A 16432-nucleotide genomic window follows, 5' to 3' on the forward strand; every position below is an offset into this window, starting at 1 on the left:
TCTCGTGCACTGTGAGAGATCGCCATGAGTAATAAGCATCTGCATGATTATCCTGTGAACTGGTAAGGTGGCTGAGTGGTGTGGTGGTTAGAGCACCTCACTGTAGTGGTAATGTGGCTGAGTGGTGTGGTGGTTAGAGCACCTCACTGTAGTGGTAAGGTGGCTGAGTGGTGTGGTGGTTAGAGCACCTCACTGTAGTGGTAAGGTGACTGAGTGGTGTGGTGGTTAGAGCACCTCACTGTAAATTGGGGGTTTGAGTTCAATCACCGCGCAAGGCAAATTTTCCTAACGCTTTCAGAGTAGCGATGGACGGACAGACAGATAAACACTGCCCTTATTAGAGTAAAGATCAATAAAGCAATGAGTATAGAGGTGAACTTTTATAACTACTTTGTCCCTACAAACCGGCATTGAATAGAAGACCCATTATACATTGAATACAGTAGATGCTCCTAAAACGTAAACCTCGTAAAAGGTAAACTTCCTTTTACGTTAATTCCACTCAATGTAAAAAATTTATTCATTACATTATAAATTTTCCATTCGTGTTACATAAGAAATGCCACAGTGTAAAACATCAAGATGGTGCAAAAGCTCAAATATGATTTGAATTACGCTGCAGAGTGAGTTACCTTTAAAAATAATGTTTTCTTTCTTGACAGACTTGGAAGAGAACACGACATATAGGGACGCCGTGACACCCAGGTTACAAGGTCCCTGCCTTATGGTTTTTTCACCTTTCAAAGTGGAATATGAAGTTCTTTTGGCCCCTTTTGCAGCATTTTCCCCACCATACAGCATCAACAAAATTATTTTCGAAATTCAAATCTGAACACCATCCCACGGTCTTTCTTGCCAAAATAGTTTGACAAAGTTTTAATGGGTTTTGTAAGAATTTACAGTGAAAGCGAAGCTAAAAGCACCAAGCAAGAAACAGGTAATAAAAAATTAGGATGATGATAAAATTAAAGTTGTTTAGTAAAATATTGAAGCTTAACTTCATGTATGTTTGTTTAGTAAGCTAAAATCATTTGAGTAAAATTCAAAGTTTATGTTTCATAGCCTCCACAAAAATCTAGTGCATTAAACCATAACTGTCACGAACAACTTTTATCGTATTTTCTGGGTAAATCAGACACGCTGATTCCGATTTTGTACTCAAAATAAAGATTAGTCCACTAACCTTCAAAGTCATTTAAGCTTTTTTAAAGCGTTTCAATATCCGTTTCAAAAACAACACAATCGGCATTACAAGCTCCGCCCATAAATATGTGACGAAACCTAGCTTTTTCAGAAACGGAAGTTGGGAATGTTTAATCCGATTTAGAATAATGGAGATGGGTGTCTTAAAACCCATTATTATCTCAATCCAGCCTGTAAAATAGTTTCAGTTTTTTATGAAATGGATATAAACTATTTAAAATTGCTCGCAGCTTGTTACATGACGTTTAAATGGGCTGGACGCCGAGAAAAATGAGCTCAAAAAGCGCGGTTTTATCACGAGCTAGCGTTGTTATTGCGCTTTTTAAATATGCAATGCTAAATAGCTTATCTACCTTTCAGAAAAGACTGATATTATTTTTAAGGCTGAATTTAGATATTAATGGATTTTAAAACACCCATCTCTATTATTCTAAATCGGTCTAAACATCCCTACGTAACTTCTGTTCCTAAAAAGCTAGGTTACGTCAAGTATTTATGGGCGGAGCTTGTTATGCCGATCGTGTTGTTTTCGAGACCGATATTAAAACGCTATAAGTTCTTCATTACTCTGAAAGTTAGTGGCCTAATCTTTATTTTGATTACAAAATCGGAATCAGCATGTCTGATTTACCTAGTAAATATGATAAAAGTTGTTTGTGGCAGTTATGGTTTAAATGCATTGCTGTCACATCGCTCTCACACCACCATTAGCCACTAAAGTCTGCCTCGAAAAACTCCATACAGTACTGTAGATAGCAATATTACATCTTATAGCTGATCTTAACCATTAAAAAAGTAACTATAGGTTTCTCAGGTTAAAACACTATCATATTACCAATTTTTATTAATAAAATTTTGATGGTTTTATCAGCAGGTTGTGCTATAGGCTCCTATGGCCATCCATACGACATTTTTGCCTCACGATTCCAACACAAGAACGAATTAATGTCGTATGGCAGGGTCCACTGGCACCCTGGCAGTCTAGCATGTAGTGAGAGATGTCTAGCAGTCTAGCACTTAATACTTTCACAGTCTAGCGTGTCGTGAGAGATGTCTAGCAGTCTAGCACTTAGTACTCTCACAATCTAGCATGTAGTAAGAGATTTCTAGCAGTCTAGCACTTAGTACTCTCACAATCTAGCATGTAGTGAGAGATTTCTAGTAGTCTAGCACTTAGTACTCTCACAGTCTAGCGTGTAGTGAGAGATGTCTAGCAGTCTAGCACTTGGTACCCTCACAGTCTAGCGTGTAGTGAGAGATGTCTAGTAGTCTAGCACTTAGTACTCTCACAGTCTAGCGTGTAGTGAGACATGTCTAGCAGTCTAGCACTTAGTACTCTCACAGTCTAGCGTGTAGTGAGAGATGTCTAGCAGTCTAGCACTTAGTACTCTCACAGTCTAGCGTGTAGTGAGAGATGTCTAGTAGTCTAGCACTTAGTACTCTCACAGTCTAGCGTGTAGTAAGAGATGTCTAGCAGTCTAGCACTTAGTACTCTCACAATCTAGCATGTAGTGAGAGATTTCTAGTAGTCTAGCACTTAGTACTCTCACAGTCTAGCGTGTAGTGAGAGATGTCTAGCAGTCTAGCACTTAGTACTCTCACAGTCTAGCGTGTAGTGAGAGATGTCTAGCAGTCTAGCACTTAGTACTCTCACAATCTAGCATGTAGTGAGAGATCGTCATGAGTGCCGAGAAAGCACAAAGAATAAGTAGCTGCACAATTCCTCAGAAATACCTAGTCAGTTGATTGGTGCGGGTGTTAGAGTGTCTCTACCAAGATGAATTTCCGTGGGTTGAAGTCTCGTTGAAAACAATCAATTATCATAACCTCCAACACTGGTTTCAGACCAACTGATGGACAGACAGACACCGCTTTTACTATAGTAAATATATAATTTTGTTTTACATAACTTTAGACATGTACAACAATTTTTTTATTGCAGCATAGACCTTGGTGTATGGAAAAAAGTGAAAAAATTCATTGCAGTTGAAATTGAAGGTGTGCGCTACCCTTAACGTAAAATTTCCGTAATCATGAACCCTAAACAAAATGAATGTGATTAAAAAAAAAGAGAGAAGTAGTCGATATAAGCTAATGATACGAGTTACTGTACTGTCATTAAATTGAAAACTTAAGTTTGGTTTTTCCTATTTAAAAGGCAAAAGGGACGATCTAGGAAAGGATTAGGCAATGTACATGGATTTTAAAGTTCGTATAACGTAAATTCCCAGTAACAAATGTTCTCGAAACGGATTATTTATGTTGTAGGAGTGTCTAGTGTATACCTTACTTTATGAAAATAAACACCCTCATGTACACTGTACAAATTCCCAGCCATCGAGTCATGTATAAAACACCCACATGTACACTTTACAAATACCCAACGATTGACTCACGTATAAAACACCGTCATGTACGCTTTACAAATACCCTATGATTGACTCAAGTATAAAACACCCTCATGTACACTACACTGTACAAATGCCCAGCCATTGAGTCACATATAAAACACTCTCATTTACGCTTTACAAATACCCAGCCATTGACTCACGCATAATAAAATTATAAACTGTCACGTACATTTCTTTTTTAGAGGTTTCCTATCAAATGGGATAGACTTGAGAGTGTGAGCAGTGTCACTGATGACAACTCCAATGCTAGACTTTGCTAAATTTGTATGAAGATCTAAGAAGGAAACCACCTTCTCCTTTGGTGGTTCCAAAGCATAGATCGCCTATAAGAGAATCAATACTCGGCTTGCTTGTAAATAAATACGATATGATATACGATATGATGGCAAATGTAACCGTTCGGATAGCTATAATTCAATGGTCCTCATAGCAGAACAATCGCTTGAAGAATTAGCGACAACTGACAAAATGGCTGCTTAATATATGTGTGACTTTCTCAACTGAAAGTAGGTCAAGAATTATCCATAGATCACAACATAAGTGTATAAATTAAAGGACAAACCTTGTTCAATTTAATAGCCGCAGCATTTTTGGCTTCTTGTGACATTCCATAGGCCTTTTTTACATTTTCCCTCACTTCAGAAAATCTTTCATTCAGCTCATCTTCATAGAGTTCATAGTCTTTCAGCTGCGTGCATATTCAAATATTCAAAACTCTTCAGCTGGACAAATCAGCAGTAATATAGGAGCTTTCGAATATCTCACTAGGATTTGATAAGGTTGACACTAATCCTTAAAATAACTGATTGGGTTATTACTATCATTACATATTTAATTTGGCAAGTGAAAAATTCATATTCAAATAATCAAACCCTACATTCCTTAAAGAAGGTGTGACAGATGATAGATCCAAGCAGGAATCTCTAACGGCAAAACGATTTATAATCATTTTGTAAGTTAGTGAGCAGAAATACAAGTGAACAACAAATGCCACGAGTCATGTCGTTGCTGTCAGACAGCCGACTGTCTAGCCAATTCGCCACATCTAATAGTCAGAACGGTCAGCCTTACGTCAATTACCATGTCCATTTCTGTTGCCCAAAAAAACCAAACAAAACAGACTATATTTAGCCATTACTTGCTAATGATTTTACATTTAAATACTTGTAGAGTTTTATTCTCCTCCTAATTTGCTTTAACAAAACACTTATTTCATAATATGAAATGCAAAGTTACGGTTGTTTGAAAACCTTTACAGTTGTTTTATTTTTTCTCTTAATGCATTTTAACTGCACAAAAAACACTTTTCCGATGATATGAAGTTTAAAAGTTAGAACGATAAATGTTGTTATACGTTAAATAAAAATAAATTTTTTGTCCAAAGACCTTTTTATTACCCGGGGCAATGCCAGACATTCTTCTAGTATTCTTATAACATTTAGTGTTGGTTTAATTCATTTCAACGCCAAAAAGCAAGAATAAATACTTCAATTAACAACATATAGCATTTAAGTAAGTGTATTATATAAAACTCTATCAAGAACTAAATGTTAAAACCTCAATTTGCTGGTAAAACTAAATTATTGAAGCAATATTCAGGAAAGATTTTATTGTAACTCTACCTTAAATATGCATGAAGAGAACATGTACTTGTATGCATGAACAGAACATGTACATGTATGCATGAAGAGAACATGTACGTGTATGCATGAACAGAACATGTACATGTATGCATGAAGAGAACATGTACATGTATGCATGAAGAGAACATGTACATGTATGCATGAAGAGAACATGTACATGTATGCATGAAGAGAACATGTACGTGTATGCATGAACAGAACATGTACATGTATGCATGAACAGAACATGTACATGTATGCATGAAGAGAACATGTACATGTATGCATGAAGAGAACATGTACGTGTATGCATGAACAGAACATGCACATGTATGCATGAAGAGAACATGTACGTGTATGCATGAACAGAACATGCGCATGTATGCATGAAGAGAACATGTACGTGTATGCATGAACAGAACATGTACATGTATGCATGAAGAGAACATGTACATGTTTGTCATATAGAAATATGTCAAGTAGCTTAGAAGAAATATAGTTTAAATAAACTTTTTTCATCCGTCACATTAACTGATGTATTTTTATTATTTTACAAAGTATGTTTAATTTCTACCAGCCTTTGCACTACTCTTTGCACTTAAACTTACAAAACTAAAACATTTTTGGACTTGTCATGAAAATCCTTTTATATGCCAAGACAAATAATTGTTTAAATTTAACTTTGCATGTCAAAGAAGTCATGGAGGCGATGACGAGTCAAGGTTTGACTGTAAATACATTATATGAACTCGGCATATACAGATATATTAAGTATTGCTTACTCAGCGGTTGAAGCGTGTAGTCGTCAAAGTTTCAACATTTTATCGCGCAAAGTTCAGACAAAGGGAAGTAACATCATAATTGGTTTATGAGTATTATTAATGTATAGAGGGATTAAAATTAAATAATGCCAAATTAGTTTGTAAAATAATTTAAGATAAATGCTATTCTCAAGTGTGAGCTTCAACCATGAGATGAGAAGAGAACCTGCTGGTTGAAAAGGTAGATGGTATCATCAATTAGTTCAGACTGCAAACACTTCAAAGAGCTGATGGCCTTCTCACTAGCAGCTTCGATGTCAGCTACAATCTTTCTTCTATGAACAGATAACTCTCAGTAATTGTTTTGAACTATTTTAGGCAGCTGTAAAATGGGAAAAATTTTGAGTGGCTATAACAGATAGCTATGACTTATCGTTCAAATAATATAGCACCATCACAGGGAATGGCTACATCCATATAACTGGTGTTGAAGGTCGGGTTATCAGCTCCTGTCTCACTAAGTAATACTTGCATATTTATTAGCACCTTATAAATAAATAGTTCTACAACATTGCCCCACTTTACCCAGTTGCCAGGATAGCGCAGCAAGCAGACATTACCAAAGCAAAACATTATTTTGGTACCATGAGGAACTAAAAGGAATGAACAAACATAATGTTGAATGGCCAGGGTTTGCAAAAGAAAAACAGGTGAATCGAATATATATGTTAAAGACGTGATAAGCTAGGGTAAAATACGCGAAGCTTTCGCAGTCCTATTCTGTAATTCATAGTAGGAAGCAAAATGCCAGGTGTTGACAGCATCCATACTCTATGCTAGTATGCATAGAATCCACCAAATAGCATCACCATTTAGTAATTTAAGGATATATAAAAATTGTCGTATAAAATTTTTGTTTCAAAGCGCTCTTTGAAGTCTGTTAAAAACTGCCATTATTTATTGTTAGTCACGACTTAAAACATAATGCATCTACCCAAAAAAATTCTTTCAAGTGCTAACAAGAAAGAGATAAGGTGCGAGTTAAATGTAACTTTTAATAAATTGCATATTCCTAATATTATTATTTTGGCTTCACAAGACGATTGGCTGAAATAGTATAAGAACTATTTAATGTCTGGTGTCTTTTGCAGGCAATCTCTTTAAGAACGATTATCAACAGAATTTGGCAAACAAGCAAAAAATATTTCTGTGATAGATACAAAGCCTGAGAGTATTTACGACAAGAGACTGTTTTAAAAAACAAAAACCAGTAGAAAAAACAAAGAATTATTTTTATCTCAATATACTATCTCTAGGCCATATGGAAAAAATATCGCATCAACTTGTATGAAAGAAATCCTACAAACAAACACAAACCAGTTTAATGCTAGTTACGCGATACAGCAATGCAAGCAGTTGTACAACCAAATAAGATTGGGAGAGTGCAAATTTGGAAAACAAAAGAAATCATTGATATCCAGCCTTCCAAGTAATAATCCTTACCTGGATTTTCCATTGTCATCTTTAAAGAGATGGATGAGTTGGAGATAATTACGAATATCACACTCATATCCACTAAATTTAGCTATTAACAACTCATCATTCATAGCTTCCATTGTTTCACCTATCAAACACATACAAAGAGCTAGTTGCAAAACAAGATACCAAGAGAGACAGTTATAACACAATATACCAAGAGACAGTTATAACACAAGATACCAAGAGAGACAGTTATAACACAAGATACCAAGAGACAGTTATAACACAAGATACCAAGAGAGACAGTTATAACACAAGATACCAAGAGAGACAGTTATAACACAAGATACCAAGAGAGACAGTTATAACACAATATACCAAGAGACAGTTATAACACAAGATACCAAGAAAGACAGTTATAACACAAGATACCAAGAACGACAGCTATAACACAAGATACCAAGAGAGACAGTTATAACACAAGATACTCAGAGAGACAGTTATAACACAAGATACCAAGAGAGACAGTTATAACACAAGATACCAAGAGAGACAGTTATAACACAAGATACCCAGAGAGACAGTTATAACACAAGATACCAAGAACGACAGTTATAACACAAGATACTAAGAGAGACAGTTATAACACAAGATACCAAGAGAGACAGTTATAACACAAGATACCAAGAGAGACAGTTATAACACAAGATACCAAGAGAGACAGTTATAACACAAGATACCAAGAGACAGTTATAACACAAGATACCAAGAGAGACAGTTATAACACAAGATACCAAGAACGACAGCTATAACACAAGATACCAAGAGAGACAGTTATAACACAAGATACTCAGAGAGACAGTTATAACACAAGATACCAAGAGAGACAGTTATAACACAAGATACCAAGAGAGACAGTTATAACACAAGATACCCAGAGAGACAGTTATAACACAAGATACCAAGAACGACAGTTATAACACAAGATACTAAGAGAGACAGTTATAACACAAGATACCAAGAGAGACAGTTTTAACACAATGTACCAATAGACAGTTATAATACAAGATACAAAAAGAGACAGTTATAACACAATGTACCAAGGGAAAAGACCAAGAGAGACAGTTATAACACAATGTACCTGTTTCATTTATAACAAATGTGATCAAATTAGTGTCATCATGTTATATCTTTAGTGCATGATCACAAATCTTGATAGTGGTAAAACATGTCATCGCTGTATATTGCGCATTCTTTCATCACACAGGACTATATCATCACTTTATGTTGCGCATTCTCTCATCACACAGAATTATATCATCACTTTATGTTGCGCATTCTTTCATCACACAGGACTATATTATCACTTTATGTTGCGCATTCTTTCATCACACAGGACTATATCATCACTTTATGTTGCGCATTCTCTCATCGCACAGAACTATATCATCACTTTATGTTGCGCATTCTTTCATCACACAGGACTATATCATCACTTTATGTTGCGCATTCTCTTATCACACAGGACTATATCATCACTTTATATTGCGCATTCTCTCATCACACAGGACTTGCAATGTCATTTGCAATGTCATATGCAATGTCATATGCAATGTCATATGCAATGTCATATGCCATGTCATATGCATAAAAATGCCACAATACCTCACATCAAAGAAGCGATGTCTGGTTATTCATCTTTATACAGCTGGACTTTCTCAGCGAAAGCTTGACACAGAAGTTGAATGACCAAAGCAGGTGTCAACACAACTAATAAATGATAGTTGGAAATCGATGGACTGGAAGAGATATTTGGAAAAAAACAGGCCACTACTGAACATCAGGATCGAACTCTGGTATTACTGTAACTCAGAAACTGACGACTGACAAGTACAGATCTTTGCACAGAGTCAAAATAGTCAGCTGATGGTAAAGCGACGGTTTGAACAGTTTTTAACCAGGTTGTTGGAGAATGGGCTGAGAAGATGTAAAGCAAAGAAGAAACCGAAAGTCAATGTTAAGCATAATAAGGCGCGATTGAACTGAACAAAAGAGCACGCGACATGGTCGCAGAAGCAGTGAGGATGTCTTGTTCAGTGAAAAAAGCAGCTTCACCATCCAAAACCCTGCAGGTAGCAATTGTGTCAGAAGAGGACCAGCTAAAGAATTCAGCACTCAGTGCACATTCCCAACTAACAAACACGCAACTACTGTTAAGGTTTGGGGATGCAAGGCAACTGATAGTACTGGTAGCCTCTACATTTGTGATGGAACAATGAATGCCAACAAATATAAGGATGTACAGTAGACCCTCCTATAACGTAAATAATCCGTTCCAGGAACATTTACCTTATAGGGAATTTACGATATAAGAACATTAAAATATATGTAAATTGCCGAATCCGTTCCAAGATCTTTCTTCTTCTTTTTACGATCAATCCTACTGTTTCTATAGACCATGATTGCAGTAAATTTACAAGTTGATAGGAACTGTACATTTTCGACGTTCACTTACTACGATTTGCTTATTTTTCTAAATGGCAGTCTATTATGCAAAGTAAAGCTAATAACAAATATTTTGCACGTCTACAATAAGACAAAACAACAAAATACTTTTACTATAAAAAGCAGTTTTACCTGTTCGTCGTCTATTACTATACAGGGGTCAAGGCTTCAATAAGGATAATGTTCGACGATACTCCAACTCATGACAGTAAGACTGATAGAGCGACGCTGTAACACCTACACTCACCGATCGCCTTTGTATTTATGAACAACTGCACAGCTATCCTATTCGCCTTTTTATCGACACATTTAACGATCTATTACGACGAACTAGAATGCCGCGGAAGTTATATATAATAAATAGTAAGCTAATCGCATGGTGTTTTTTTTCTGCAAGTGCGGCGAAATAACTAACATTCAAATTGATTTTGAGAACTCGCCTGTCTTGACACTTCATGTTATATGAATTTTTTTACGTATTAGGAAGTAAAAACTTCACATAATCTTTTTACGTTATCTGGAATTTACGTTATACGTCTCTCTCTCCCTCCCAAGGGCCTGCAGAGCTCTCTCTTTTTCTTTTCCGAGGGCCTGCTTTGGCGCTCTCCCCTCTGCCTACTGAGGAGCCTTTCTCTCCTCACTTATGAAGCCTCAATCTCCTTTATCAACTGAGCCTCATCTACGCCTCTATCTCCCCTGCCGAAACTCTACCTATGGACTGCCACGACTCTCGTTTGGCTGTCGAGACTCACAGCCGTACGGTACTGAGCAAACAAACATGGACAACGGTTCGAGTAAGGATGTAACTTTCATTAGGTATTCTAATCTTTTGTCATTAATATTATTGTTTTAGAATTTTGTTAATTGCGTATTTAATTGTTCAACTTATAAAATAAAGAAATAAATTTCACTGGTAAATATCGGTATTGCTTACAATACCAATTGCATTATCGGTTGCATAACGATTGCATATCAGTATTGTATGGCGGATTAGAGTGCCCAGAGTTTGCAACCCGAGTTGATAAACCGAGTTATAATTACCAACTCGAGTTTGTAAAAATAAGGTGCAATATACTGGTATTATGGTAGCATAACCAGTTCTCTGGTTATAGATCTGGTTATATTAACAATGGTACACTGACAGGCACCCATTAGCTAATATAAATTAAACTATATAAGTATGTACTGTAGAACTTATTGCTTTTACCAGGAACTCAAGTTTACAACACACTAGTTTTACACAATTTAGAAGAACTCGGCTTTTGCAAACCAGGAAAATCTGCTCGAAACCATGTTAAAAAACCCGAGTTACTGTTTCCAAGTTGGCAATGATCCAACTCGCTCTAAACAACTCAATTGTTCTCATCATCTCTTTTTTAATGATTTTCTCTAGCTATAGTTTTATATGGAATTTTTTTGGGTGCATCATTAAACTTCCTTGATATAATTTTTATGTCTGTTCATTTCCGGTGTTCATTCAGTTTCTTGTCAGGTTTTAGAAAGATAACTCTTCTTTTCATTTGAAAAAGAAGTGGCCTGGCCCCCACATAGATTGTTTTTTAGTTTGCTTTTTACATTCTACAATTGCTTTTGTCTCTTCATATTTATATAAATAAATGTGTGCAAAATGCGCAAATATTGCCAATATATATAATCTAAATATGTATATACACGATATAAATTATTATTATCAAGTAATTATTAAATTATATATAATATGCGCAAATGCAGTTCTGTAAATGAGACACCCCAATTACCCACTTTGTTTTTTTTACAAACCCGGGTTAGTTATGCGTAACACAGCTCAAGTTCATCAAAAACCCAGCCGAGTTCTTTGAACAGCAACCCAAGTTCAACAACTCGGTTTGAGTACATGTAACACGGGGCACTATAAGGTCCCATATAGTGGAGAAGCAGCCTAGAGCTATCTTTCACTCTTATTTATATAAATATGGAGAATAAAGTAAGATCAGATTCTTGGCCAGAATTTTATGCTGAGTTCAATGATATAGTTTCTACACCTATAACTGGTCACATTTAGAAGTTCTAGAACGATTTTATTTTGAGGGAGGACAACTCCTAAAATTTCGGAAAATTGGTATTTTTCCGTTTGAAATTACTGCGTTAAAAGTTAAAGAAGTTTAACATAAGAGTTAAAAAAGCATGGAGGATAAGGAGTGTGTCTTCCATTGTTTGGAAAAATTGTGAGGAAACCTTGGTTAGAGTCACACCACAGCAGTGAAAAATTGCTCAGGGGTACACACAGAAGTGAACTGAGTTGGATGATGAACTTAACATAGTAATTGCAGCAAACATTCTTGAACATGACTCACACACAAACCTTGTCTGTCACTATGCATGCCACAAAAAATACTGCAATAAGTTACTCTTGGAAAGAGCTGAGGCCAGACATACGAAGAGAAAATCAGCAGAGGATACTGTCAGCTCTGAAGAGGTGGGTACTGTGGTGTCAATCCATTTCACCACTGGGCACTGAATAGTGTTGCTCCTCATTGTTTTTATTGCCATTGTGACACACATAAATTATATATTTATCATTAATAAATCTCTATGTTCATATTGTTTTACAAGTTTAGTAAGAGCAGAGCAATGTCATTTGTGCCCCATTTGTGTTAACTTATTTGAAAGTCTACATGGTGTTTGGTGACCAGGCCTGCCAACCCAAGAGTGGGGCAATGCGTGAGATTTGGTTTTGGGGCAATGATGTATCAATGATAGTATGTGTAAAATTGTGGAAATTGGGGCAAAAATCTCACGTACTTTCATTTTTTCTTTGGGATGATTGCGTGAGTCTCACGCCCAATGCGTGAGAGTTGGCAGGTATGTTGGTGACTTCCGTCCATGTTATAGTCATGCACTGTTACAATGACTGATTATTTGTGTCATGGGTTTATTCTAGACAACCACAAAAAGAACAAGGTCATTTGGCACTGTTAGAGGAACTGGTCCTCTTTTACCTCAGTTGTACATCATATGTCAGAAGATAAATGGTTGAAGAAATCGGGAAAGAAAACTGTAAGAGATACGCTAGTCAAAGCACAAACCTTGACAGCAGGTGATGCATCAAGTCTTGTTACTAATAAGTTGCATAATTATGACGACCTACTCAGCCCTCTATTACTTCCAAAGTAACCAAACAACATAAATTTTTGGCATTCACTTTTTTATAGGATTGCTGATTGACTCCGCCAGAAGACGGCCAGATGGACAAAAGGTATTGGGTTTAATTGGTCAGGACCCTGACTTGGTAGCTATGGAAGCGAGATACCACAAAGTATGTTTCAGAGAATTCACCCGCCAAGACACTAGGACAACACAGCCAGCCGTACAAAGGTAAGCCATTTTGTTTGTCTGCAATCAATCTAACTTGAACATATACTGTATATCTTATATTATCTTAGAATAGAGCTATCTAGCAATGGCACATTACCTTGCCAAATAGACTGATTACTCTGGGCTTTTTGTGGTCATTGGTGAAAGTTTTTCATTGCTTTTTACATTGATGCTTTCAGAGAATCAGATCCATACAATGAAACGTACCGGAAATACTTTATGCCATTCTTGAGTAAGGAGTGGAGCAGTGCACAGATCAAACAGGATCTTGATGTATACATAGCATTTTCTTCCAAGTGCAACAAAATCAGTTTTCAAATTGATGGGAAAACCAGTAACAAAAATATAGTGAGTCTAGCATCAGATCATGAGGAAGCTGACACAAGAATGATAGCACATATAATGTCCATCATGGAAGACAAAGGATCGAACTGTACGGTGATGATAAAGTGTCAAGATACAGATGTGTTTATGATTCGTATATCTTGCGTACGTGAGCTTCCATCAGATCAATTGTACTACTTCTGTGGGAAGAAAGAACGAATGCGATGCATACACATTGGAAATGTATCAGGTATTCTAACACCGCCCTACTGCCAGGCACTTCTGGGTCTACATGCACTCAGCGGTTGTGATAGTATCAGCGCATTTTATTCAAAGGGAAAGAAATCCTTTCTGAATTTGCTCAATCAGAACCCTGAGTTCATCAACGTATTAAGCTCTTTGGGCTTGGAGTTTGAGGTAGATGATGATACTCAGCACTCTATAGAGAAACTCATATGCAGACTTTATAATATTGACACAGTTGAAAAGGTCAATGAAATAAGATATTTGGTTTATTGCTCTTCTTCAAGGATTTCCCAAGCTAACCTTCCTCCAACCCAAGATGAATTGAGGCTGCATGTAATGAGAGCTGGTTACCAAGCAGCCATATGGCGTAGAGCTGTGCAGCCAACAATTGATCCACCCCTACCCACTAATCATGGCTGGACTTTGTATAATGGAAATCTCAAAATCACATGGATGACACAGACCCATCGCCTTCTGGTGTGATGAAAGACATGTTATGTCGATGTAAGACAGGATGTTCATCCAAATAAATGGTTATATAACATTGTGTATATGTTAAACTCTATGCAACTTGGAAAGATATAAATATTAAATCTGAAATATGCTACAAATTCTGATCTTGATTGATGTATTGCAACCTCTTTGCCTTCCCAAAATGATAAACTGGCGAAATTTGAAATTATATCATTAAATTCATCTATTACATACTACATTATGAAAATGTTGTGGCCAGTTGAGAGAATTGTCAATTACATACTCAGAACAAGCTCCAATTTTTGGTCCAAAAACACATGGAATTGAGTGGTATTCACAATTATATTTAATACATACTTCAAGTTATGCATATAACTTACATAATAATATTATGTAATATAAATTCAAATCCATGCGTTTTTGAAATCTCATTATATGATATTTGAAATCAGCTACAAATTTGGATCTAGTTTGATGTATCACAGTCCCGCTCTGTACTGGTCGAACTTGTAAATTATAAAAATTATATTATTAATTTATTTTATCACGTAATACATTATAATTAGTCTGGTGGCTAGTTTAGAAGTGTAGAAACTAGATATTCAGAATCAGCATAAAATTCTGGTCTAGAACATTATTTCAGCATATTGTCCATCCTAATATAAAATAAATCACTTTTTTGAGCACTTTATGGTAGGCTGCTGCTCCACTAATAGTATTGCATACCATACATCGCTTGCCTTCACTAGTACCTGAACCAGTGATAATCAAATTAGCTCCCACAAGCTAAGCAAAAGTGCACAAACTAAACATAGTCAAAAAATAGAATGAAATGACAAAGCAATTTCAACACTGATGTTGTGTGTGGATTCGGATTAGTTATGCATAACATAATTTCTCTACATTCACGTATAACATTATTACAGCCACAGTTTTTGGTACAATTGTTATATCCCACAGCCATTGCACACAAAAACTCTCCATGGTAAAAAAATGGTACATGCTGCACATTACAGAATTTCCTCACAGGGTACGTTACGGCTTGCGTAATATTTTCCTTCTAAGCTATGCGAGAGCCGTTTCGGCTCTGAGCTATTCCACGCGAGTATTTTTGATCAAGCCTTCGAATGTGCTCACTTTTCGTAGCTCTAGACATAGCAGCAGAATTTTAGCTTAGAATGGCGCTGTTTGCGCCCCAAACTATTTGATGCTCTGCAGTTATGACGCTATAAGCATTTTTTTTAATAAATGATCATAGAAGAATTTATTTGATAAAACTCATAGTGAATAGCTGTCTGAAAGTTTGCGTATGTTTATGATGTTTCACATTTTGCGGTCCCGCATGACAACTTTTATTGGTTGCCACCTGACACGTGACGGTAACACCAAACAAATATTTTAGTTAGACGACCATAATAAATTCCTTGATAATTTTTTTCTTCATCCCAATTTTTTCTGTTCTCTATTTGCTGTCGTATGTTATTCGAGTTTTGTTATTTAAAGACAGTGTAGTAAGAATTAGTATGTTTTAATGGATGTAGAACTATCAACTTTTTGACTGTGTATGTGTGTATTTGAAATCAGTTCGTTCCAAAATCCTTCGCCGCAAAAACGTGGACTGCAATACTGCATTGGCTGTCGTACTACTACTAAGCTGACATTCATTTTGGCGTATTTAGGTTGTTTATTGCAACATTTATTCTATGGCGTCAATATTTAATAAAACAAAAATGTAAACTTCTTTACCGGAGAATACTACAGGAACTTGATTTCAAGACTGCACTGCCCGGCTGATTAAGTTTTAATTACAATGTTATAGGTGGTATTGGAGAAATTATGTTATGCGTAATTAATCTGAACCCACATACAACATCAGTGTTGAATTTGCTTTGTCATTTTATTCTATTTTGACTATGTTTAGTTTGTGCACTTTTGTTTAATATGTTGAAACTAATTTGATTATTACTGATGGGAAACAGTCCCAACATCGACAAGTCCGAACCTAGACAAGTCCCAATCTCGACAGAGGTTGGTCCGAATCTAGACAAAGGTT

The 16432-nt window shown here is 36.1% G+C and overlaps 1 protein-coding gene across 1 annotated transcript; it reads right to left on the reverse strand.

Moving 5' to 3' along the window:
- Window positions 1–179: 179 nt before the first annotated feature.
- Window positions 180–15466, reverse strand: LOC137387052 (uncharacterized). The gene is made up of 6 exons (XM_068073342.1): window positions 15407–15466; window positions 7501–7621; window positions 6224–6332; window positions 4177–4302; window positions 3784–3937; window positions 180–238 (listed from the first exon to the last, which is right to left on the reverse strand). Exons 2-6 carry the CDS (start codon window positions 7611–7613, stop codon window positions 180–182), a joined length of 561 nt encoding a protein of 186 aa, XP_067929443.1. The 5' UTR covers window positions 7614–7621; window positions 15407–15466.
- Window positions 15467–16432: the final 966 nt, after the last annotated feature.

This window comes from Watersipora subatra, chromosome 1, assembly GCF_963576615.1.
Source record: "Watersipora subatra chromosome 1, tzWatSuba1.1, whole genome shotgun sequence".
NCBI lineage: Eukaryota > Metazoa > Bryozoa > Gymnolaemata > Cheilostomatida > Watersiporidae > Watersipora > Watersipora subatra.

What these genes read in the sequence shown, in the direction of transcription:
- LOC137387052 (XM_068073342.1), bottom strand. Translation starts at nt 7,613, where the DNA reads ATGGAAGCTATGAATGATGAGTTGTTAATAGCTAAATTTAGTGGATAT. An exon ending in GATGACAATGGAAAATCCAG is followed by an intron (nt 6,333 to 7,500) that starts GTAAGGATTATT and finishes ATCTGTTCATAG; the next exon opens with AAGAAAGATTGTAGCTGACA. An exon ending in CGGCTATTAAATTGAACAAG is followed by an intron (nt 3,938 to 4,176) that starts GTTTGTCCTTTA and finishes ATTCTCTTATAG; the next exon opens with GCGATCTATGCTTTGGAACC.